We start from the raw sequence: 25,193 nt of genomic DNA on the forward strand, positions 1-25,193 counted from the left end.
GGCCGGGGCCGGGCCGGAAGGGGCGGGCGGGCGGCGGCGGTGGTGGTTCGCGGGGCGGTGCGGGCCCTGCGCTTCCTGCCGCTCGGCACCCACGGCGGCGGGCAGGGACCGCGGTCGGCGGCGCTCCCCGCGCCCGGCGTGAGTTGCGGAGGGAGCCGGAGGGGCACGGAGCCGGCGGGGCAGCCCCGTTGGGGGGAGGGCGGGGGGTGTCTCCGGGCGGGTCTCCCCGGCTTGGGGGTGCCCTCAGAGTGCGGGGGGAAGGCAGCGGGGGAGCCGCGGCGCCCCGAGCCGCGCTGCTGCCCTCGGCCGGCCCCGCTGGTGCCCGGCTCGCGGCGTTGGGCGGCCGGGGGATTACGAACAAGCTGCAGCCGCCGGCCTGCGGGCAGCCTCCGCCGCGTCTCGCAGCGCCTGCGGGGCTCCCCGGGCTGCCGGGTGCCCGCAGCGGCACGGCCGCCTTTGGAGCCCCCCTTGCAGCGGGCCGGAGGGGTTTCGGTGGGGTTGCATGCCGGGCTCCCGTCTGACGGTGTCAATTTTAAGGTTTTGTTTTTACCTTCTTGAAGTTAAGCTTGTCTGTTCAGCATGTTATTTGTTTTCTTTTTGTTTGCTCGGTTTTTGTTTTTAAGTTTTCCAGTCTCATGCTTTTCCCAGAGTTTCACCAGTTTCCCGTTCCTCACTTTGTTTCTGGATGGGAGGAAGCCTGTGCATGTCAGCATGGGCACACAGCATCCTTCTGTGACCAAGAAGAGAGGCTTCCTGCTTTAAATAATGCTTTAATTAAATTTACTCCTAACTCAGTCATTAAAACTGAAATTGACATTATGGGTGCCCTTTTAAAATGGGGATAATCTACACTAAAATCAGAATTTAGTGGTTCAATGTGGAAGGGCTGTGCAGTTTGCAACTGTTATTCCTCTCAGAAAATAAGCACATAGCCTGGAAGTGGCCAGCACCAGGCAGCATCATTTATCTTTGCAGGTGTAGTCCTGATATTAGCATCACTCTTACCTCTGGGGCACGCAATTATCTTCAGTTTCCAGGCCCAGGTTTTATCCTGTATCGAATTCCGGCCCATTGGTGCAGCTGCCGAGCGGTGCTGTGTTTTTTGGTAGGTGCCAGGCTGCCTTAGATCTCTGCTGAATGCACCAAGGAGAGACCTCCTGCTTCTGATCGAGGTGTGAGAGGGAGCGCACCCGGTTCCTCAAGACACCTTGTCCTTTGGTGGAACAGTTTGAAGGATTCGGGGAGGCAGACAGTTGGCTGACTTTGATCTGTGTGTTCCATTTGCTTAAAGAATCATTATGCAGCTGCGGTGAAATTACCTTTAATGATGATTATGTTTTCTTCTGCTTTATTCTCTGCAATCTAGACATCGTTAATCTGGGCTGTGAATTTATAGCTGGGTAAGAGCTTGAAGGCATATGAGGATGTGGATGTGGTCAGTTCTGCTGTCCTAGAGTCAGACCGAAGAGGAAAGAAGACTCTTGCTTCACTTTTTTTTTTTTATTATTATTTTTCTTGTCTTGGATCAGGTCTTGAAGTGTAGGGTGAAGGTTTCTCTTCACGGTGCATGGACGGAAAGCCAATGCGCAGGTAAGATGAAAATCAATTGTCCTTCTCTTACTCCAGTACAGTTAGTCATGTGAGTTGGTTTCAGAAGTGCCTACACCATAAAACTATATATATTTTTTTAAGACCTGGATTGGAGAATTAGAATATAAAGCATTTATCTTTAGTCCTTGCTTCTATGTATTTAGTTTCCAATATGCTCTTAGGAAAAGGGTATGGAAACAAGTTAAAATTCTCTGTTCTCCTCTCCCCCTCCTCACTTACTATCATTTAAAATCCAGTATTTAATTACTTCTGTGTTATGATTGTGTGAAATAAACTGCCTGGGAATAAAAATGAACTTGATTTCTAAGGGGTATTATTTTCCCTTTAACTAAAGGAGTTTAGCTCCTTTGATGGGGTGAGCTCTTGGGTGAAAAGGAGATTTCCTCTTCTAATTATGGATGCCAGCTGCCTCAGTTCTAATGAGCTGAAGATGCAGCTGAAGTTTAAGTCTGGAGGGTGCCTTGCTGTGGTTATGTCAGAAACATTATCTGTTATGTAGAAGGAAAAAAAATGTTCCAGTAAATTAGCATGGTGGCAGGTTGGCAAACAGGATTGCTGGTTCTAGTTGCTGTTCACTATCAAATGTGCCATGACAAGTCTTAACAGCAGATCTATTTCTGCATACAAGCTGTGTGGAAGCTAAGTTTCCTGAAGTTTTACACCTCCAAATGAAGTAAAGGGAACTAATGCAAATTGCCTAGGCTGTCTGTACTCTAGGGCGTTAAAAGTAGGGAAACTTTACTATGGATAATTCTGTAAATGTTAGTGTGAGAGAAGACAGGGAATGTTAACCATGCATGAATATATAGAGTGTTTTTAGCTGCAGCATTTGCAGAAAATATTATTCTGACTTCTATATTGTAGGAGGAGGTAAGAAATAATCATTTAAACCCTTGAGGAGTGACACTGTTGTTTAATTAAATAAACCCCTCAAGCGCAACAAAAAAGACTGTGCTGCTGCTTCAGTTAAGCTAATGAGTAAACCTTGGGACATGATACGGGCATCATTGGGGCTATGTATTGTTTGGTATTTTTGCCAAGATAAGAAATGTGGTTTTTAGACAGTGAGGATGTACATGTGACTCTATTGTGAGTTCCTTTTTACTTCGAGACAGATTAAATAGCAGACCAGCTCCCTTCCATCTTCGTCTTCTGCAGCTGAGACTATTTAAATCTTAACTAATGTAAAACCATATTTCTTCAGATTTTCATGTTGTACTTCATTTATCAAAATGCTCTTGCAAAATAGCATGGAATTTGTGAATAGCTGGGCTTGCATTGTTGTTTTCTCTTCTTTATTTTCGGGCTCCTAATGGGGGAAAGTCAAGGTTGTAAAGTTGTCTGCTGATTCCTACTTCTGGCATTGAGGCGGAGAACAAAAGTGCTGAAGTTCAGAGGTATTCTGGGGGGTTATGGCCTTAGGTTTGCTATCACAGAAGTTCTGTCTGCCACTCAGGCCAGGGTAGTTCTGGTGTTGGGTAACAGTGCTGGGCTGAAGAAGGAGAGGTTTTCTCTTCTGGTGCAGACCTTTCACTACCTTTTGTTTTCCCTCCCTCTGCAAGCCAGTGCAGAGCACGGATGATGTGTTTGACAGACTTACGTGGGCATTATTTTTGAGCTAACCCTTCAGTGGATGGATCACTGTGCCTGGATGCATTGTATTGCTGCAGTCTAGCCTGACAAGCATGGCTCTACAGCGGGCTGTGGACTTCAGTTCCTGAATATCCTTGTGTTGTAAGGGCCTCTGTGTGGATTGTTAAAATTTCTGTTTGTTGTTCTGCTGCTTATGTTAGCAGAAAAGGATGAAAGCTTCCTGACTGGGTTTCAGGCTCCCAGATCTTCCTAAGAAGTGCAGCTAAGCAGCTGGGGGAGCACTTGCTTTCATCCTTGTACTCAGGGCTCTGCAGCCATTTCAAACCACAAGTGAGAGTCGTGGCAGATGCTGCAAGAGGAGGGGAGCCGGGCTTGGTCAGTATTTGTGTTAACAGGCATGGTGACTTGGTATCAAATGCGGACAGTGTCCAGGGGATGGGAAGCACAGTTTGAAAAGAAAATGAATTGCAGCCACTCCTATCAGGACTGTGGTGGGGAGAATGCACTGATGTTCGAGCAGGATTTATCTTGCATTAGAAATGAAGCGGTAGTTGGGGCAGGCTGCTCTTTCTCGCTGTCAGGGAGCGGCAAGAGAAGTTCTGCTGAAGGCAATAGCAAGGCAGAGGGGACCTCACCAAGTAGGGCATAGTCCCACGGTACCTGGGCAAGGAAGGCAGAGCAGATCTGCTGACCAAGAGTCCTGCAATCATCAGGCAAGTCTGTAGTGATGAGGAAGGGCTGGGGTAAAGCAGAAAGCCAGCCCAGGAGGTCAGTGTCAGCGGGGTACATGGTCAGGCACTAATGTGCCTGTAACATAGCTCAGGCAAGGCAGAAGGGCTGGAGCAGCTCCCAGACCAAGTGGGAGACCTCCTGGCTCTTTCACCAAGCTCTTTTCCAGCAGCCTGCTTGCTCCCAGGTGACAGTGACATTGTGTTGGAGCTGGCTTCAGTGCAGGCAGCCAAACCCTGCCAAGGAGGAGAGGTTGCAGAGCGTGGTGTTGTGCCTGGGGCCCTCTTGCACTCAGGGAAATTAACCAGTTGCTTTTCCAAGACAAACTGCAAGAGGTTTAGGAGGGTTTTTGGAAGACTCAAGGAACAACCTCATATTTCTGCACATCAGCACCCTCATTTTTGGTGAAACTGAGAGTTTTCTGCTTTTTTTTTTCAGTGAAAATCAAACTAAGCAATGTAAATAGGGACGTGTATGCTGTATCACTGCTGCCATCATTTTGAGTAATAAACCTGACTGCAATATTATTTTATATGTGCTTGTTTGCATGTGCCTTGTTGACATGTGCCTAAGCCTTGCTGTCTAGGTAAGAAAATAAGTCAGCAGTATTTTTTACTAATAATTAGATCTCAAATTAATTCAGAGGTTTGTTAGCCACAATTAGGCATTTCCATTTACTTAGTAGGCAGTGTTGTAGTAGACCGAAGGTCTTTGTCCTGGCAATTCTGTAGTAAGTCCAGGAAGCCTTTTCATTGTGTATGCATAAAATTCAAAGCTAGGCTTTGGCAGAAATTCCTAGTGCTTGGTTCATTATCTTCATTTGTTGATAAAATCCATTGCTACTGAACTCCATGAGAGCAATGTATGATTTCAGTTGACTTTTTCAGCCTGTTACTTGTTCTGTTTTGTGGGTCTCTGTTTCGTATCAGCCTATTGTTTCTTTCAGAATTACATTAAAGCTTTTTTGTAATCTCATGCTAAAGTGGACGTAATCTTAAACAAAAAAAATGCAGGCCATTCTGACTTTAAAGTTAAGGAGCTCAGTGACGGTATTTTTCTTGTATATTTTTGGAACTTTTGAAGAAGCAGCTGTGTGCTGTAAGGATGGATGTCTCATAGATGCCTGTGTTAATGATTGAAGTTTTGGGAACTGGCATAGATGAATAAAATGGAGGTAGAGCAGCCTATTTATCTGACAGCGTGGCAGACTGTCTGCGTTCCCATTTGTACTTTTCAGCAGTGTGCTACAAAAACTGATCCTTTGTCAGCCCTTTCTTAATCCCATTGTGTTTGCTGATTTCCCCAGCCCTGCATTTTGATGGAAGCTAATCCCAGAATATCTGCATAGCTGAGCAGGAATCTTTTATCCTTGCATACACATTTCCTCGTCGGTCCTCAACTCTTCTTAATCACCCCAAGTATTCAGGAGCAGCTCTTAGCTCTGCATGTGTTAGGGGGGGGCAGCAGCTAGCCTAGCATGTGAGAATCAAGTGCTGCCTTATGTCTTTCACACCTCTAAGCTACTGAGTCATCGTTTCATTCCCTATGCATATATATGCATAATGCACACATAATGCAGTGAAATTATTATCCTTGTGGAGATGCATGCGGTTGGACGGTGTCCTTTTAATTCTCACTTCGGTGCCTGCGTATAGCAGCAACCCACAGTGCTTAACATCAAGCATCTGGCTTGATCCAGTATGGAAATTCCCGAGCCCATTGATCACTAGCTTCTTCATTGCCCACAGATAAGTTATGGATGAATCAGAAGTGCTAATTTGCTTATTATTCTTTTTCCATCCATTCAGTTTTCTTTAATCATTAACCAGCACTTTCCTTCCCGAAGGAAGGAGGCTGGATACAATGGGCACACTCGGATAAACAATGCAGAAATTTCTGCAGTTCTTACTAAGCAGTTTCCTTTTCAGTTAGTTAACTGAGATATGGTCAGCAGTCAGATTTGGAGAGGAAAGCCTGTTTTGGCCTGGCACAGCAGGGCTAGGCCCAAATCTGGCCGGCTAAGCACCTGACATAAGTTGCTCCACCGTATTGTGCTGTCAGCGAAGAGTTTTGGGTGGTGGTGTTGACAGGGCACCTTGTGGGGTCATAGCCTTAATCCAGTCCCTTTTGTAGTTAGAATCAGTGCCAACCCAAAAAGTTCTCTGAGATGGTTTAGGGCTGATTTTAGGGGGTTGCCTATGTTTGAGGAAAGCCTGGTATGTTTTGGGGCATGGCGAAGGGGTCCTGCTTTCCTAAAGGAGCTCCTGTCATGGACCTAGGCCGTGTCTTGTAATGTGTAGCTGTGTGAAATGGGTGTCAGTCTAAGGGGTGCTTGTTGTATGGTGAGATGCTGTGATGGATAGCCTGGTTATGACAAACTGCCCAAAATTATTATGGCAGCTAGCGTCTCAATCAGGCCTTCTTCTTTTCTTTTTTTACTTCCCCCAGGGGTTTGACACAGCTTTAAATCCCCAAAGCACAACAAAGTCCATTTTGCTTGCCTAGCAAGAGATAGACTCGGTAGAGGAGGATTTTGTCCCCACCTTTCTCAGTCCCTGGGTTGAGGGATTAAATTACTTATCCTCTGGCCTTTGCTGCTGAGGTCTACGAAAGAAAGCCAATTAGGTAAATTTAATCTTTAGCCAAGGTTTCTTGAGGTTTTTGTAGGGGTACCATTGAACTTAGTCCTCTTTTGCTACTGTGAGGAGTGTTAAGCTGCATTGTTTGTGAGGAACTTTGAAAATGGTTGTCACCCCACAAGGTGAGTTCGGGTTGTCGGGGACAGGGGATGGAGGAGAGTGAGAGGCAGGGTAACAGCAGAAGCATTTGTCAGAGGTGTCAAGAAAGGAGAACACTGATGGATAGAAGAAAGAGTAGGGATTAAAAACAAAATAAGAAATAATAAAAAAAAAAGCCAAGGCATTTAAGGTGCAGAGGCTGAGCAGGAGCAAGCAGCAAAACCCAGAGGGGAGACCCAGCTGGATCTGTGTAAGTAAGATATGAGGAAGAGGTAATGGTCTGAAACATCTGAATGCAATGATCAAGGAGAAGGTGTGGGGGGAATGGGAAAACAGTCTAAGATGCAAGTGAATAATTTGAACTGCTGCAAAGAGACTGGTTTCCCTGTGGTTAAAAAACGCATTTGACATAATAATGAGAGGAAAGGATGTGAGTTATTTAATCCTTTCCTTCAAGCATGCTGCAAAATGCATCGAGCAATGGCAGAGCGATCTCGGTTTAACTCTTAGTATGAACAAAGTGAGGTAGTGTAGCTCCCAAATACCAGTGCAGCAGAGAAGCTGGGAATGGATAAGATGTGCCTTGGCTCCTTCAGCGCGCCTCCAGCAGCCTGTGCACTCCCTCAGAACTACCATCGTTCTGATGCTTTGCTCTGTATGTTTCACTTGCTCCAAATGATGTTTTCTTTTGAAGTGGAAGAGGCGATAATTTCCCATATTTTCTTTATTTTCATAGCAGTTGATAGGTGCTGTTGCATCCTTTTTAGTAATTGCATGTATGGTATGGGGCAGTAATAATGCTCTGAGCATGTAAAAAGATGTCTCAGTTAAGTGTGTGGTGCACTTAGTGTGCACTGATCTGCAAACTGAGGTTGCTGAAAAAAGAGATGGGTTTAATTCCTTTTTTGCTTATGACTGAATTCAGTGCTAATGTGATAGAGAAGCCTGGGATGTTGGCAGGCAGCTTGCAAAGCGAGGTATGAGATGTCAGCTTGGTTCATCCCTCCAGATGTGCAGGAGGGCTCGGGGCAATACTGCATTCCTGTTCTCTCCAGTTAACATCCAGGAGCCGTGTGGGGTTTCACCATTACAGACTGGGCACCAAGCATCATCTCAGCACTGCTGCACACAGGGATATTGCACTTCAACCACGGCAGAGCTGACATTCGCTTGGGGATGCGAGGGATGGAGGAGAGAGACCTGAAGTTACGTAAAGGAGAACATCAGCTGGCTAGAACATTACACATGGAGCTAACAGGATAGTATTTCTTACCTACTCTGTGCCAGAAGCTTAGCTTGCACCTTCCCAAATGATTTCTCATCTCTAAAATTACCGCCTAGATTTTTAAAGTTTTATTTTTGGTAGGCTAATAGTTGAATACTTTTAATTGTTTTGACTTTTTTATTCTGATTGGTTTGATAATCCCAATTGCCTTCTGCAGCTCCTATCTGCCATTCTTGGGAAGGATTGACCTTCTGTTGAAACGTACCAGGGAAGGTAGATTGTGTCAGAAGCTCCCATAATTCAAAAATAACAGAAGAGGTAATGATTAAATGGGTAGTTCGTGAACCTGAAAGATCCTCGTAGTAGGCTTCAGGGCATTTTAAGTTACCAAAACCTGCGTGACAGTTGAGCGTGGTTAGGTATCAGTGTTGAGCGACCCTATAAAAAACATAGGTAGAAGAGCAGAGAAGTTTGGTTAAATTATGTGACTGGAATTCTTTGCAGTGGAAATCCATCTCCAGCACTGACAAAACTCAAGTGAGAATGGGACAGTCAGATAATCTTAATTGCTTTGAGTCACTTTCTCTGAAATGGGGATAATATTTCTCTACCACACAAGGCTCTTTTGAGGTTCAGTTAATAAATATGTATGTGTAGTTGGGTGTTGCAGCAGTGTGTCATAAAAAGCATATAAAAATAGATACAAATATAAGCCTGAAGGTGGACATTTATTTATTTCTAGGTACGCTTTGGCTTGAGACCACTTCTTTTAGCGCGTGAGCATGTGTTTATTTTCACATTCTCACACGGAGCTACGGGCAGTGCTGTTTTTGCACCCCTAATTGGTGTCAGCGTTAAAGCTTTGGCTGGCAGTGATCGACGAGCTGCTGATGGTCCTGTCTCGTGGCTTTCCTGCTGCAGGTGTACCAGTACTCGACCAGGAGAGACCGGAATGGACGTGACCAGCCGCTGCACACTCGGAGATCCCAACAAACTGCCGGAAGGGGTGCCACAGCCTGCGCGCATGCCCTACATCTCCGACAAGCACCCTCGACAAACTTTGGAGGTCATCAATCTTCTCCGGAAGCACCGGGAGTTGTGCGATGTGGTGCTGGTAGTTGGTGCTAAGAAGATCTACGCCCACAGGGTGATCCTGTCAGCCTGCAGCCCTTACTTCCGAGCCATGTTCACCGGGGAGCTGGCGGAGAGTCGGCAGACAGAAGTCGTGATCAGAGACATCGACGAAAGGGCCATGGAACTGCTCATTGACTTTGCCTACACCTCTCAGATCACTGTGGAAGAGGGAAATGTCCAGACCTTGTTGCCAGCTGCTTGCCTTCTCCAGCTGGCCGAGATCCAGGAGGCCTGCTGCGAGTTCCTTAAGAGACAGTTGGACCCTTCCAATTGCCTGGGCATCCGAGCTTTTGCCGATACTCACTCGTGCCGTGAACTACTGAGGATTGCTGACAAGTTCACCCAGCACAACTTCCAGGAGGTAAGGAGCTCCTGTACTGGAACTGTGGTTTAAAACCTGAGAGCTTTGGGCAACCCCTGTTTTATGCTTCTTTCCAAATTTTGCCATTCGGTCTGCTAATAGTGATGGGTGCCAGCTGTTAGTTGGTGAACAGGGAGAGAAGAGGTACCTGCAGGACTATGTTGTGCTGTTATTCTGTGTGTGATCTGTGGCATTTTGTCCCCTGGGGTTCAGTGGTGAATGTGATGTGGAAGGCAGGGCCGCAGGCATCGCTGGTGTTTGGTGTCGCATCTGAGGCGGCTGCACAACTGTGTGGCATTGCACTCCCCTTTCAGAAGTGTTTGTGATTGGAGGGGGTCTTAAAATAAGAAAAATACATCAAAAAAAATAGTATTGAGTGTAGAGATAGGATGTGGGTGTGTGTGGGGAGCATACAGCTGCCTCAGAGGAGTCTTCAGCTCTCTTGCTGTAGCAGAACCCGAGTTTTGCATCTATTATTCAGCAGAATTTGTTTTAAAGTAATTCAACTGTATTATTTTGTGGCTGACCTTTATAAACCAAAGTATTTTTGCTTTGTTAATTCTTTGCAGAAGATTATTTTAGGAAAAAAAATCGCGATCTCCCAGCTTAGGGAAGGATCAGCATAATGAAGGATTCCCTGAGCAGTACTAGGAAAAGAGAGGGTCTTTACTTAACTATCACACCCAGATGCAGAAAAGAGCACGATTTGTCTTACCAGAGCCCTAATTGGAGGCTCAAGAATTTGTGTATGTTTTGGAAGTGGGTGCTCTCAGCATGAAGGTTTGCCCCCCTGGTAGAAAGATTCATCTCTTGACTTCTCTAGGAACTGTGCTCTTCCGTCCCTTGGCACAGATAGCTTGTTGTGGAGAAACCTCTTCTTTACATCTGCTTCACAGGTAGATCCTTTCCAAAGGCAGTAGGAACTCTGGAACTGAGTACTGATGCTAACTTAGTTTCCCCAGAGAAGTGGCAGTACGTGATTGATTGCAACTTGCAGACTTTTTTTTCCTCCTCGAGGGAACAGATTGGAATTGTATTAATTTCAGTCAGATAATACTTAAGAAAATTATGAGCAGAAGCAAACACAATTGAACTTGACTGTTGGGCACACTGAAGACAATACTTGATATCTAACTGTAGACACATGACATCAGCTTACTCTAAAAGTTGCAATTAAATACGGCTTTCCTAACCATAAAGACTGGAAAACAGAGTTTGCTATTTAACGTGAGAGGCTGTTTTTTCTGGAACTTGGTGATTTCCCAAAAAGCCCTACGTTTTATCTGACCATTTTATGTGCTCTATGCTTGCTCTGCATTTCTTTTCTTCTGTGTTTTTTTTTCGGGAGCAGGATGGTAACCAGATGGTTGTTTATTTTCAGTACTTGGTGGTTTTAATGGTTTGAGCAGTGCTCTTCTTATTATTACATGAGTAGGGCATGCTTACAAGCCTCTAAATAACTTCTTAACAGCATAACAATTTTGTATTTGAATGTTTTAGCATTAATACTTGCAGCTGGCTGTTAAGAGCTGCACGCTATGGGGTTCTTTTCTTCTGCAGTTTCTCAAAGATAGCTTCCTGTGTTTGTTTTCCCTGTGAAAGCACACACAGGCAAGTTTTGCACTTTAGAAAACACTTTCCTCCTCAAAGATGATGCAAATTATAAGTGACTCAACTAAATCATGGCCTCTGGAAAACAACGGCATAGATTAGCTCACGGTTTGGCCTGGGCAGGCTTTGGTGTCCCTTTCAGTACTCCAAGAGTTTTGCTGTTCATCATCGCTAATGCTCCCCTCCTTCCTTTCAATTGTTTCTCTGCAGCCCGTGTTAATGGCGGTCCTTGTTAGGCTCATGTTTTGGCCTGGTTGTTTTCCATCTGGAGAGTGGATTGCTGGCCCCTTATGTAAGCCACTGACTTGGCTACTTAAGCATCCTCTGCTGTGGAGGTAGAGAACGTTAGAAAATGTCGTCCTCTGCGGAGGCTGTGTGGTCATCATTCTTTCAAGCTGGCAAAAAGAAACACGAGATGGGAATTTCCTGAATGGCAATGTAAAATATTAAGCACTAGGCATCCAGCCAGCCCATGCAGTTACTTTGAATGCAGTCTGAATTGCTTTATGTCCTCTGCTGTGCTAACCCCTAGATCTATTAATTTTTATGTGTATTACTGCATTACATCATTAACTTCTTGGTGAAATGTTTTTCCAAGTTTTCTATTTCCCTCAATTTAATATGTTGCCTAAAACCCCTAGTGAATCTTGTGCATGTAATGCGAAATGGCTCTATTAACAGCTCCGCTGTGTGAGAACAGCCTTCATATTTTTTTGTTTGGTCTCTGACATCTGCGTGAAGGGAGAAAATCCACGTAAGGCTGAACAACTCGTACTTTGTATCAATAGACAAAAATTGCACTCCATGTTATCTATTCTGACACTTTATCTGTAAGTGCAGCAGTGCACATGAGTACTGTACGCTTTCCTGATTTTGTTCACATTTTGTAAGCAAGTCACTCAAATAGACCACTAATACTAGTCAGTTAATTATTAGTGTCCTGATAATTAAGCCAAAATAAGCCTAAGCATTTTAAATAATTAGTTTTACTATGTAAACTAGGAAGTTGCATGGCAGTAATAGCCTGGTGTGCAGAGGTGCTTGCAGTACTTCGAGTTCTGTAGGGCTATCGATGCAGCTGGATTTTCAGAGGGTGGAAGGGGTAACCTGGATGACCGACCCTAACTCAAAAATGTTATTTCCAGAGTCTGAGGCAGCACTTAAACTGTCAGGGTAAAAATAGGAGACAGGGAGACTGGAAAAATGCTGATACAGACCTTTGTGAGCCACCCTGTTGGTAGGCTGAGGCTGAAGAAGTGCGTGGGCCCACCTTGTGACTCGCACTGCCCCTGAAAGCCCACAGGATCCCAGAATGAAGTCTGGTGACTGATTTCATTGTTTTGTGTTCCTTTTTAACAGTATTTGTTGTTGCCAGTAACTGGGCGAATTCTGCACATTTATTCAGTGCTTTTAAGACATTTCTTTAGGTAATTAAAAGAACTGTACATGTAATTGCTGTTGAGATAATGGTATCATTATGAGAATGGATTTTTCTTCCATTTATGCTGCAAATCATAGCATAAGTCTTGCAATTCTAATGTGGTTGCAAATTATAAAGACAAGCCAATATTTATCTTCTCTTACTGAATCTCTTGGATTACAGGCCACAGACTGGAGATGCTCATGGGGAAGTCGAACTAATGATTTATCAATCAAACCTTTTCTGCAGTTCTTCCCTTAGATTCTTGCAGCTTTCCCACCTACCTGGTACCTGTGCGGAAGACGCAGTGGTGTGCTAGCTCTGCAGCCTCCCGAGGTATTCTGCAGACTGGTGCACGTGTGCTCCGGGCTGTGCTGTGCGAGCCGTCCCCCAGCGGCAGCCAAGGCCTCCTGAGAAATCGGTCGCTGTCTTGGGTACCGAAGGAATTAACGTGTTTGCAGATTGTCAGTGGCTTGAATTTCACAAGGGATGAGTCCTTAGGAGGCTCTGATTCCCTCTTAAGTGCCTTGGGACTCACACGTGCTCTCTCTATATTTAAAACCAATGAAGGAGACAGGATCAAATGAATCAGTCTCCCTGTCCAGAAATATTTTCTTCTGCTGCTGCAAATTGGCATTCAGGAAGATTTTCCATATTCCTCTGGTAATTTGTTTTTGAGACTTGCTTCTGTGTTCTGCTTTGGATTCCTTGCAAATAGATCTCTATTTCTGATACTGCTTTTCAGTTAAGTATTTGTCAGCTGTGTAACCTTATTTTTACATGTGGTGAATGAGAAGGCTGATTTTAAAGAAGGGCTTTACTTTTCTTAAATTTTGAAACCTGGTCAGTATGTTCTGTGGCTTAACCCTTTATAAGTGTCCTACCAAAAAATTGTGATACTTTTTCACTTTCATCTGTGTTGCTGGGGTCTGCGTTTTGTACCATACAGCAAGCCCTTCGTGTGCTGATGTCAAGGCAGCGATGGATATTTGGTACTTCATTGGATCAGTCCATTGGGCTCTAATTCAAGCAGGCTGTCTGTCCTTTAGAGTTGCACTGAAGTGCCAGAGTGGTGAAAGGTTCTGGTGCTTTGGGTGCCGTCCTCATTTTTTTGTTTCCTTTTCCATCAAACCAGGTAATGGAGAGCGAGGAGTTCATGCTGCTTCCTGCCAATCAGCTCATAGACATTATATCCAGTGACGAGTTAAATGTTCGCAGCGAAGAGCAGGTGTTCAACGCGGTGATGGCCTGGGTGAAATACAGCATTCAAGAAAGAAGACCCCAGCTGCCACAGGTAATACTGAGCACAGTAACATTTGAGACTGCTTTATCTAGGGGAAGAGTAATGAGGACTGATACAGCGGTGTAACAGCAGCGTGACAGTTCTGAACGCATGCAGTGACACAGTAGTTCTCTCTGACTTCCATCTGTGTTAGAAGGCTTGCATTTCCTTTCATCTAGGCTGAAAGATGCAGTGGCTAGACCTTTTAATAGGGGCTTTATTGAATTGTTTCCAGGTAGGACTTGCCAAACTAGATCATTCCAGTGGTCTGTCCAGACAAACCTGCCTGGATTGCTTTGAGTGTTGTACAAAAAAAAAAGTGGGTAAGAAAAAGCTTGCCTTCATTTTAGGTGCGTCTTTAAGCTGTGCTATTTGATTTATGCCACAGTCCTCACGATCTTATAGTGGAGCTTGTCAGAATGGTTTTGTTGAAATGCAGCGCTTCATCTAGGCCAAGCCATTTCGCAGAAAGCACCCATTCTGACAAAGCTGTCAACTGGAAAGCCTCTGAAGTCCCAGGCTTTCTGATCAAAAGAAGCGAGAGTCTGTCTACCTCGGTGTTTTTACTTTGGAAATGCAGATACTAAATGCAGCTTTATTTAGTGGAAAGCTTTTGAAAATTATTTAAAAGCAGACAAAAAACCCTGCTATCCTCAAGCTAGCTCTTCTTAATGGTGTTAAGCTGTATGCCTTTTTAGGCCCCTCTGTCTGTACCTGTTTGTGCTTCTGAATTCTAAGCTGTTATGAAAGGGATGTTATTTGTTATATGCAATACCACTCACGTTTAAGAGAGCTAAATGGTTGATAAAATGCTTAACTAGTGTTTCAGGCAGGTATATTGACATCTGTATTTTTGTGAAGGTTTTCAATTGTGAGCTTAGGTTCATCTGTTAATAAATCAGATTTTCATCAGTTAATAAAGGGATTGTCCCTTTTCAAAAACTGCCTGCCTGCCTTCTGCCTGTCTAAATTGATATTTGGAAGAGGCGAAGGCACTCAAACTCAAATGCTAGAGTTTGGATTGTAAATGACTCTGGATGTTTGCTAGACAAATTATTAACTCTTTATCAGAAACTTGTTAGCCAATCTTTTTTTTTTTTTTAATTTTACTTTTCTTTACGTGTGTGGGAATACGTGATTTATCTACAGTGATATTCTGATTTGTGTTGCAGGTCCTACAGCATGTCCGTCTGCCACTGCTGAGTCCCAAGTTTCTTGTGGGTACAGTGGGCTCTGATCCTCTTATTAAGAGCGATGAGGAATGCCGGTAAATCTCCTTGCTAATTTACAGAATAGGATTGTGTTGTCTTTGAGTGCTTTATTTACATCTGTTCTCTGAAACTGTTTATTTGTCAGTAGTAAATGGGTAATATCTCAGTTTCCTCTTTTGCAACTGGGAGGAGAAGAAATGCAAGACAGCATTTCCTATTTGCATAATAGTTGGTAGTGTGTCATAGAGGTTTTTTTTTCTTTTAAGATTTTCAGTGAAATAGCAGACTTTGAGTAAACTGGTTGACTTTTGGTAAGATATGCTTCAGTGTATTGTTTTCCATTTCACATTTTTATTTCTGTAGTCATGGCTTTTCATTGCAGCTTACCACTTCCATGGTATTTATTCATAATCTCTTCATGACTTAAAGTAGTTTCTGTATGCAAAACATCTTGACTTTGATAACTCAATAGGACTCGGGGATTAGAGTCTGCTGTTTTGTGCAATGCTAGTGCAAAGAAACTGTTTCCTTCTCTTGTGGTGTAAGTCTCACCTTTCTAGTTTTGCTGAGTTCTGTATTTTCTATAAAGCACGCAATTTTTCTTTTTGTGCTTGATGTGGAAAAGTTAAAGGGATAGGCTAAACTGTTCTCTTCCTGAATTAAGCATTCATACTGGGGGAATTCCACGCTTTTAGAGGGAAGGAGGACTTTTTTTCTTTTTTGTTTTATTCAAGGGTTTGGAATATTAGGATTAGACCAGGTGACAAGTCATGGATGGACAGTGTGAGCTGGCCAGAGCTCATGGAGAAAATATTCATCAGAAGGGTACTATCTCCATCTATTGGTCGTGTGTGTATTATGTATTTGTGTGCTTTTCAAGTCCTGTTTTGTTCCCAGGCAAAACCACTGATTTGTTAAGATTTAGCCTGAGGCAGACTGGGTTTTTCTTTTCTGTACAGTAAGCCTGACAATTCTCATCAGTTTTTTAGTCAGTCTTTATAGCTTGTAATATCTAATATTAAACTCCAGCCAAATATTGATACTGATCTAGTTCTGTTGCTGTGTAAATGACTTGTAAGCAGTTGATGAGTATTTAGGTGACAGTGCGTGTTTTAACTAGAGCTATTCATGCACTTATATGATTTGTGAATACCTGAAGTGTACAACTGTTGTTGGTGGCTCTTGCCATCAGTTCTGGTTTGTGCTTTTTCCTTGGACCTGTATCTTGTCAACTTTGGGAATTAATATTTTCCTGTGTTGCGCAGGGATTTAGTGGATGAAGCCAAAAACTATCTCCTGCTGCCTCAAGAGCGGCCGCTGATGCAAGGACCACGAACCAGACCACGCAAACCCATCCGCTGTGGAGAAGTACTCTTTGCAGGTGTGTACAGCTCCTGCTGGCTTAAGTCAGGAGATTCAAGTCTGTGTTTATTTTTTTTTTTCTGGTGATAGTGTTCCTGGAAGGCTCATCTTTTCCACATTTGTCTGAAGTGACCTGTATGTTAATATCTAGAGATTTGAGTTAACTTACACTTTCTTGCTCATGTCATCTTTTTGGTGGTATTAGTGCCACAGTACTGCCAGACTTACATAAAATCATCTTGAAAATGACATTGTCTTCCAATTATAATCCTCAGAATGAGGAACTCTGGGAGATGTGGCTACTGGGTTAAGGCTGACAAAGTCCAGAGGGATCATTTGTATGAGTCACGTGCACAATATGTGAGCTCGGTGCCTTGTTGTGACACTGTTTCTTGTGTTTGGTTCCTACAGTGGGGGGCTGGTGCAGCGGGGATGCGATTTCCAGTGTGGAGCGGTATGACCCTCAGACCAACGAGTGGCGGATGGTGGCTTCCATGAGCAAAAGACGCTGTGGCGTTGGAGTCAGTGTTCTGGATGACCTCCTCTATGCGGTGGGAGGCCATGATGGTTCCTCTTATCTTAACAGTGTGGAAAGGTAGGTCTTCAGAAGGCCTGTATGCAAAATGCTAGCTCTGGATATTTAAACCTGGATGCAGCCTTTTAAAAATGGCTTGGTTTTGCGAGCTGTCTTTTTCTGCTGAGAACCTGAAATTTATGTTACCTACATTGATACCTCTTCAATATCATGTTGGTTTACTGCTGAAGTAGGTCTTCATGTGTAGCACCTTGTCATGTTATTCCCAATTTAATGAGAGAAGACGTAGCCTTTGGTATAAGGAAGAAATAGGCAGGAGGTGGGTCTGGCTGTAATTGGGAGCAGTGATAATCCCGGTTAACCTTCTTTGCATTTGCTGGTTTGTTTTTAGCCTTGTTAAGGAAGGTGAGGTTACGGTATGCATAGCTTCAATGCTGAGAGAAAGCGTCCTGGAGTTTGATTGTGGGTTGGTAACTACAGAATCAAAGAACCTTGCAAACACAGGAGGAGGAAAACAGGTCAGTTTTAGACCTGTGGAAGACAAGTCAAACAAGCTGTGTCAAGCTTCCTGTTTCTGGGAGCAGCATATGGCAGTCTGCATGGCTAAAAGCCCCATGACTCAAGCACTCCTAGCGCTCTGTATCTTCCCTTTAACAAATCCAATGAGCTATACAAATATCTCATTCCTCCTCTTCTTTCCACATCTCTTTGCATAATCCTGGGTTCCCAAATCATGACCCTAGCCTTATGTCTCCAGTGTTCTGCACTATGTTTTCTTGTCTCTCGGTTCCCAAGTCCATCTGGTTCCTTCATCTTTATCTAGAAGCGCAGGTCTCACTCAGTGCTAGCTGAGTTCTTGTGTGACCCACAGAGAACATCCAGTAGAGCAACTCTGCCTGCTACTCTCTGCACAAGTGTAAGTTACCACGTGTCAGCCAGTCCCTGGTAACCTACTCTCTTACAGGTCTCAACCTTTGATCTTCAGTTTGAATCATCCAAGCTGCAGTTTGAACATCCCTGGGATAACGTGTTGGATGTATTATGTCATTTTGGGACACTTATTCAACTTATAAATAGTTGTGGTGCAGTTCAAGCTCAAGATAGGCAAACTTTACTGCCTCTGTAGTTCCCAAGCATGGGGGGAGTCTGAAGCATCCTAGACAAACAACTTGTCCTGTTTGGTGTTTTTCTAGATATGATCCGAAGACCAATCAGTGGAGCAGTGACGTGGCCCCCACCAGCACCTGCAGGACCAGTGTTGGAGTAGCAGTTCTTGGGGGCTACCTCTATGCTGTGGGTGGCCAGGATGGTGTCTCTTGTCTCAACATTGTGGAAAGGTACTTAATTTTAAAAGTGGGGCGCAAAAAAAAGTGGGTCTCTTAGCAGGTGCAGATCAGCTTCAGAGAAGGTAAATGTTCAAATCTTATGGGGATTTTTCTTTGGAGAGAATAAGATGAGTCTTTCTGCCCCTTTTGCAAAGATGTTGATGCTTTGCTGAGCTCTGGTGTTTATTTTTCTGTCAGGTATGATCCCAAAGAAAACAAATGGACTCGAGTGGCTTCCATGAGCACCAGGCGCCTGGGAGTTGCAGTGGCCGTCCTAGGGGGCTTCCTCTATGCAGTGGGAGGCTCTGATGGAACTTCTCCTCTCAATACTGGTATGCCTTTTGCTGTCCCTCACTGCAGTCAGAGCTTGTCATGGTCCTGTTTGTTGTCCTTAATGTCTTCAGGTAGCAGCTGAATATCATGGTGGTCATTTGCTGGGTGTGTTCTCCTTCAGGTGTGGTTTTGCTGTATTATTATTCACTCTCTAGACTTGTGAACCCCTCTTACTTGATATTGTGCATATGGTGTTTTTGTTTCTTGATGCTGCATTTGGCAGTGTGTCCTGAATACAATACTTCATTCATTTGCATAACAGTTGCAAGCACATCCTTTTTTTTTCTCCCTGCAGTAGCCCTTCCCCAGCAGGGAAAGTACCAAAGGTCAAACTACTGCAAGGTGGCAATGCAGATCGTTTTCTAGCACTGCCAGCTCGTTCTTGAGTGAAGATGCTTTGTGTGATTGACTGTGTAGGATTGGAGACAGGAGAGAGAATAGCAACCTTTTTAGGGAAGGGAAGCATTACGGTGACAGAACAAGCTGGTACATTATATTTTTGATGTGTGGAAACTGCAGTGTCTTTACAGACAGAGCAGTACCACTGCTTGCCAACCCTGTTGTCCAAAGATATGTCATTTCCTCTGCAGTGGAACGATACAATCCCCAGGAGAACCGCTGGCATACGATTGCACCCATGGGGACTAGAAGGAAGCACCTGGGCTGTGCGGTGTACCAAGACATGATATATGCTGTGGGAGGCAGAGATGATACGACAGAGCTCAGTAGTGCCGAGAGATACAACCCTCGAACAAACCAGTGGTCTCCTGTTGTGGCCATGACATCCCGCCGGAGTGGAGTGAGTTTGGCTTGGTTTGCTTGCTTATAATGTACGTCATGTGAGAGCATGGGATAGAGCATCACCTGAGATTTTCCTCTTGCTTCCTCTGTACTTTCACCTCTATTCTTCTGTGAGGGAAATGTTTGCTAAGAAGCAAAGCAACTTAAGACTTGAGAATGAAGTGGTAGTTGTGTCATGGCATAGACGGCTGTTTAATGTGTCCAAAGATGGGGACATTCAGTATTAGAGAACACTATCCAAGTTAGTACCTGGGTCTCATCCTGCAATGTGCTTTGGATGAGTTTGGAGATGAGCAAACCTACCTGCCCAGAAGAAAGAGCTGGAAAACTGGGCAATTGTATTTAGGTACAAACTTCTTGCTAAGCCTTTTCATTGCCTTTACGCGTGGGGGAACAGGATTTTTGGGCTTTCACTTAAAATGTTGCTTCTCTTCCACAAATCATGTGGGTATAGGAAGTGACAGCATGTTTTCATCAACTGCTAATCTTCCTGCTTTTAGTAGGCATCTGAACAAAAGATTAACACAGTGTTTTAAGTAGTCATCTTGCTTGGGCAGATGCAAATGTTATGAATCTCTGTTATGTATCTCTGGATACTGGATTATATCGTAAAGCATGGATTAATTCTGTATGTTAGTATTTCAGTGTCTGGTGAGGCAAGCGTGAATCATAACTTGCTCAAGTACTGGCTTTGGGGACAGAATGTATATTTCTTTCCTCAAAGCTTACAGTATGCTGTTCAGCACTGTCCCCCTTAGTCACTCATTAAGTGTTATTTTGTTATGAGTTTATTCTGTATTTGCTTTATGTAGAAATGACTCAACAGATGCGTTTGTATCTGCAGCCCCCCTGAGTTTGCTCTAACTTCCTCAGAGGCAAAACAATGACTATTTACATTGTGTTCTTGTCGTCATCTCTGTACCACAATGTTTTCAATAGCGGTGATCTTCCTAAACCATAGAACTGTTTGAGATTTTCGTGATTTTGTGCTTCTGTAGAAAGGTAGGCTGGAGACCAAGGTGCTAACAGATGGTTCAAACCATAGCCCAAATGGAGAAGGCCAGGGCTTACATATGGTTCTGTCACACTTTAAGCAAGCACTCCAGGCGGTAGGCTGGTAGATACTATGGTGTGTGTGCTCTTTTGTTAAGAAGTTCCATCCAAGACATTATGTGTTTTGGCTGGTAAAGGCTTAGGGCCTGATGTGTCTGTAACCATTCAAGCAGTTCCAGTTCTTGTAGCTGGTAATACAGGGAACGTTCTGCTTTTTCTCTGAGATATTCTCTGTTTTCAGACGTATATTTACCTCTTCATGTCTTGTTATTTTAAATCCAGTACTTGGACTGCGTAGCATCCTGCATCAGACTACAATGCGTTTAGCTAGAACATACTTTTGTTTGTCCTCTTTTCCCCAAAATTCTCTACCGTAGATTGACTTTCCCTAAACACGGTTAATAAACCCTTTTATTAATACTTTTTTTAACCATTCATTTCAGGATATGCATTGAGGACCATGTCTTTTCAGTACATCCCAGCTAAACAGCGACTATCTGTGGTGGTTGTTTTGCAGGTTGGCCTTGCAGTGGTGAATGGACAGCTAATGGCAGTGGGGGGTTTTGATGGCACAACGTACTTGAAGACCATAGAGGTGTTTGATCCGGATGCAAACACGTGGAGGTAACTAAGTCTGTGAAACAGTCAAATAGCAATCTCCAGCCATGGCTGCTGCCACCCAGCTGGAACTGTCCTAGGCAAATTAGAAAAAAATGACATACGCCATCATGAGGAAGTTGGTGCAGTAACCAGTGTAAGTTTCATACTGTAGCTTGTTGGTTTGCATGAAGCTGTTAGAAAGAGGGTTGTATTGGGAAAAAAAACTGAAAGCACAGGAACTTCTTTCAGCTTTTGCTACCACATTATTCCAGAAATGCAGTTTAAGGCTGAGAAATCCTTATATACAAGGGGCACTTGCTGCTCACACTAACCTTGTGGCAGGCTTGCATCTCTGTCACTGGTGCCTGACTGAAATCTTTCCATGACAATATGAATTCTCCATTTAAATATGGATGGAAGTTGAACAGTTTTAATATCCTGATGTCATTTACCTACTGCAATCCCCATGTCCATAACTATAGAAGTAACGGGCAGTTGAGAAACATTTTCATGCAAATTTCTGCTTGAACTCCAGCCATTAACTCCATTTTAGGTGAAGTAGGAGTGAGTTTTTTTCCCACCATAGTATTGCAAAGGGTAATTAACACTTAATGAATAAAGTCTCATTTTTCAGGTTGGAAAGCCATATCTAGGCAGGTTATTGCGACCCAGATGAAAGCTATTTATCAGTCTTGCTAGGTAAAATGTCATACCAAAACCTAATTTGTTTTTAAATGCTGCTTTTGAACTTACAAAAATGAACCACGCTGAAAGAGATCTGCCCCTTCTGTTTATTTTGGGCTGAGTCTCTTCTGCTTCCAAAAACAAGCTTGCCCTTAGCAGAACGAGCTCACAGTCATGGTGTAGAATTCAGCCTACTCATTTTTGGCTATCAAGCTGAAGCTCTGAGTTCCAAATCTGTCTGGAGGAGCTGAAATGGAATACTTTGAGCATATGATGTTCTTCCCCTTTAAATGTGGAAGGCAACAATTCAGATTTCATCTGATTTACAAGATGAGAGAAAATCATGAAATTGCTGGTTTGTATTTCCCATTTCTTTTCTATTCATAACTACACTTGAAAGCAATTACCTGTATGTTTATTCCCAAATCTAATTAGTATAAAGTTTAAATCTCCTATCTGTATTCTTGTTGCTTTAGTAATCTGGAAGGACTGGGGGGAGAGGAATAGAAATTAATGTCCTTATTCCTTCTGGTATAATACTAGTAAATGAATCCTTTTCTTCTGAGAGAAGCTGTCATGAGAAGCAGTGGAGACCCTTCTCTTTGTTTGCTGAGCTATGGTCAATGCTTTATGAACTGCTGAGGAAAAAACAGTAAAAAGTAATACGTACTTCATATTCCTTAGCTGCGTTGTTTCAGCTACTTCCAGTAACTGTAACCACAACATATATTGAATTAAGAGTTACTGTCTGGGCTGGCTTCCACAGAAGCTTAGGAGGTTGTTCAAGGTGGTAGCTTGTGGGCTTTTCCCCCACTTAATTTGATGTAGATGATCAACATCTGGTCGTCTCTTTTCTTTGTTGAACTTCTTGCTCTGAGAAGGCTTTTAGTGTATGTGTGTAGCCTGATGAGAAATTCTTCTGATACAATTTGTTAATCCCAAATGGTATCAGTAAGAGTTGTTTGAAGAACTCCTATTTCTGCCAGAAGACTTCAGCGTCACAGAAGTATGCAGCTGAAGTGAGTAGGATACTGGAGTCTATAGGGATCAGATTTCCATATGAAATGCAGGCACCATTTCAGTAGCATGTCTTGGAGAAGCAGATGGTGCTTGGGATGTGTTATATCTTGGTCAGATCAGCTGAATTTAGGGTATTAGAAATGTAAGAGAAATGAGTTGAATTATAAGTGACAACCCTATCCTTGATCCAGTACTATCCAAAACGTTAGCCCAAGGTCAGCCACAGCCTTTGTTTTTTTAATCTCACACGCAAGACAGGGAGAAAGCAAGTGATTACTCAAGTAACAGAAAATTATCGTGTCAAAACAAGAAGCAATTTTTATTTTGACAAAGACAGGCATAAGCAAATGGAAGTGTTTACCTTGGAACTATATAAAAAGCCTGCTGCCCTGCTACTTGTCACGATCTACTGTAACCAGGGGTTATCAGTGGGGTAACTGTGGTTTCAAAGGCTGGTTCAGTCTTTCCCATGGCAGCTCCATGAAGGAGCTGAAGCAGCGTGCTCACAGAAGCCTTGTCTTTGCAGGTTGTATGGCGGGATGAACTATCGGCGGCTGGGAGGAGGAGTAGGTGTTATCAAAATGACACACTGTGAATCTCATATATGGTAAGCATCGAGAGGGAAGGAGACCCCTGGCTTCTCGTTTCTAGAAAAACTGAAGAGACTTGTTGACACTGGACCTCTTTGCAGCTCTAGTATGAACGGTCTAGACCCAATGTAACTCTTTCTTATGGAACTATAAAAACGACTTCTGTCAGAGTGTGCCCAATGGGAGACCACGTTGTCAGACTCCAGGGAACCACTGGACAAAAGAAGAAGTGTTGCTTATGTCCGTATTTTTTCTAAATAGTCTACAATTTTGAATAAACCAAACTGTAAATGTCACTATAGTGTAAGTAATACTGATGTAAAGACTACAAGCTATAATGGGAGTCTGGCAAGGAAGAGGGTTTCCTGCCTTCCCTCCTGCTGTGAGCAGTGGATGTGGCAGCTGTGTGGTGGGCGAAAGAGGAAAGTAATACGGAAAACATTGCTTTTGCCTTATTTACAGAGAGCTTCAAAAAAAAAAAAAAGTACTTGACCTGCAAGGTGCCACCTTTGCACAGAAGCTTTCCTGTGCTCAGAGTATATTTATTTTTTCATTTAATTTGTACCATGTATTTTCTTTGTATCGCTCACAGCGATGATTCCAGCTTTTTATATACATATATATGTGTGCATATATATATGTATTTTATATATATGTATATGTGCGTGTGCGGTTTGAGTTTTGATGAGTTGGTTAGGGCAGGGCTATGTCCTGCAAGCTATTGTGGTTCCAACCCTTGTGGTATGCGTTAGGGTCTCTTAGAGTACAGGAGAGGTATGAAGATGGGTGCCCTGAGTATCTTTTCAGTCTTGCTAGAGGCAAGAAGTAGAACTGGAACTCTCATCTATTGACTGAATCAGTGAAATGCCCCAAAAGAGAGTGAAAAGGATTTCAGACAATGCCTTTTTAGTGTACAGTGTGTGGTACAGAAGTTCAGCTTTTGTCTCTCAACACCCCTGTATATGAACCTCGAAACAACTAGTTGTTGCTTACTTAGAAAAATCTTTCACACATTGCCTGCTAGATATCACTTTTTGTCTGAAGCTGGTATGCAGGTGTCATCTGTTAATTCTTACTAGCGTAGATCACGACTCCTCAGATTCTTGCTAGAGTGGCAGACCCGCAGTCAGTGCCTGCTGTGAAAAATGCTTAGACTAGCATCACCTTAGCTGCCCTCCTGCCTCTTGTGTCTTCAGAATTCCTGTTGTAAAACACTGACTGTGATGAGATGGTAACCTCCCTTTAGTGATTTTTATGTACTTTCTCTGGGCTGGTTTTGAGCAAGGAAAGGTCTGAGACTCATTAAAGAGTTTGGAGGGGAAGGACTGTCTGCTGGCACTGTAACTTGTCATGTTTTGGTGAGTGCAGAGGTACCCAGGGGTGGGGAGAGAGGAAAGAGGAACTCTAGACTCAAAGGTTCTGGTACGTTTGTACTGTAATTTCTATCTAGTATGAAAGAAAGACCTGTTGCACCTGATGTAACTTTGGACCTTACTAAATCTGATTTTTAGATTTAGAGGATTTAGAAGAGTAAGAGGACAGGACTGTAAATTGAGAAGAAAAAGGCAGTGCTGATATCTTAAGTTCTTTAACTTCATAGTTTGATTCATGTAACTCAGCATTTTAATGTGCTTGAATATAGTAAAAATTACACTACAGTAATAAATGGGTCATTAAAAGTTTTTAAAAGCCCCCTTTCCCCTCGAGGTTGATATTGTGTTTACATATGAAAATCATTTGCACCTTTACAAGGAAAACAAGTATTCTGTAAACAAATGTTTACATTTATCATTTATGCTTTTTTCTAGCATGAGTAACTTGTATAAATAGTGCTATCTTAATAAATTTCTTCTATGCTGTTTTTCGTTTGTTCCTTTGGTTGAAAGCAGTGGTCTTGTATAGTTTGTGTACATACGGTGGGTAGAGATGCTATTTTTTTTTCAGGTACCAGTCAAAGTAAAACTGGCTTAAAAAC

At 43.3% G+C, this 25,193-nt stretch overlaps 1 protein-coding gene across 3 annotated transcripts; it reads left to right on the top strand.

The window, feature by feature from the left end:
* On the top strand, positions 1-25,079 carry KLHL20 (kelch like family member 20). Of its 3 annotated transcripts, none has more exons than XM_035333123.1 (12): positions 1-138; positions 1,530-1,590; positions 8,818-9,391; positions 13,558-13,716; positions 14,877-14,971; positions 16,181-16,296; positions 16,689-16,872; positions 18,006-18,149; positions 18,336-18,469; positions 19,061-19,269; positions 20,842-20,948; positions 23,155-25,079. In XM_035333123.1, the coding sequence occupies exons 2-12, from the start codon at positions 1,568-1,570 to the stop codon at positions 23,237-23,239; spliced, it is 1,830 nt and encodes a 609-aa protein (XP_035189014.1). In that variant the 5' UTR covers positions 1-138; positions 1,530-1,567; the 3' UTR covers positions 23,240-25,079. The 3 variants fall into 3 exon arrangements, with proteins under 3 accessions (XP_035189014.1, XP_035189016.1, XP_035189015.1); XM_035333125.1 differs by lacking the exon at positions 1-138 and adding an exon at positions 151-194; XM_035333124.1 differs by lacking the exon at positions 1-138 and adding an exon at positions 1,100-1,400.
* Positions 25,080-25,193: the final 114 nt, after the last annotated feature.

Source organism: Oxyura jamaicensis, chromosome 8, assembly GCF_011077185.1.
Source record: "Oxyura jamaicensis isolate SHBP4307 breed ruddy duck chromosome 8, BPBGC_Ojam_1.0, whole genome shotgun sequence".
In the NCBI taxonomy this organism is placed as follows: domain Eukaryota; kingdom Metazoa; phylum Chordata; class Aves; order Anseriformes; family Anatidae; genus Oxyura; species Oxyura jamaicensis.

Bases quoted from the DNA above. Each gene is read 5' to 3' on its own strand.
- KLHL20 (XM_035333123.1), top strand. From the start codon at position 1,568: ATGGACGGAAAGCCAATGCGCAG. The intron at 16,297-16,688 runs GTGTGTACAGCT...TGGTTCCTACAG, and splicing joins TGGAGAAGTACTCTTTGCAG to TGGGGGGCTGGTGCAGCGGG. The intron at 18,150-18,335 runs GTACTTAATTTT...TTTTTCTGTCAG, and splicing joins TGTCTCAACATTGTGGAAAG to GTATGATCCCAAAGAAAACA.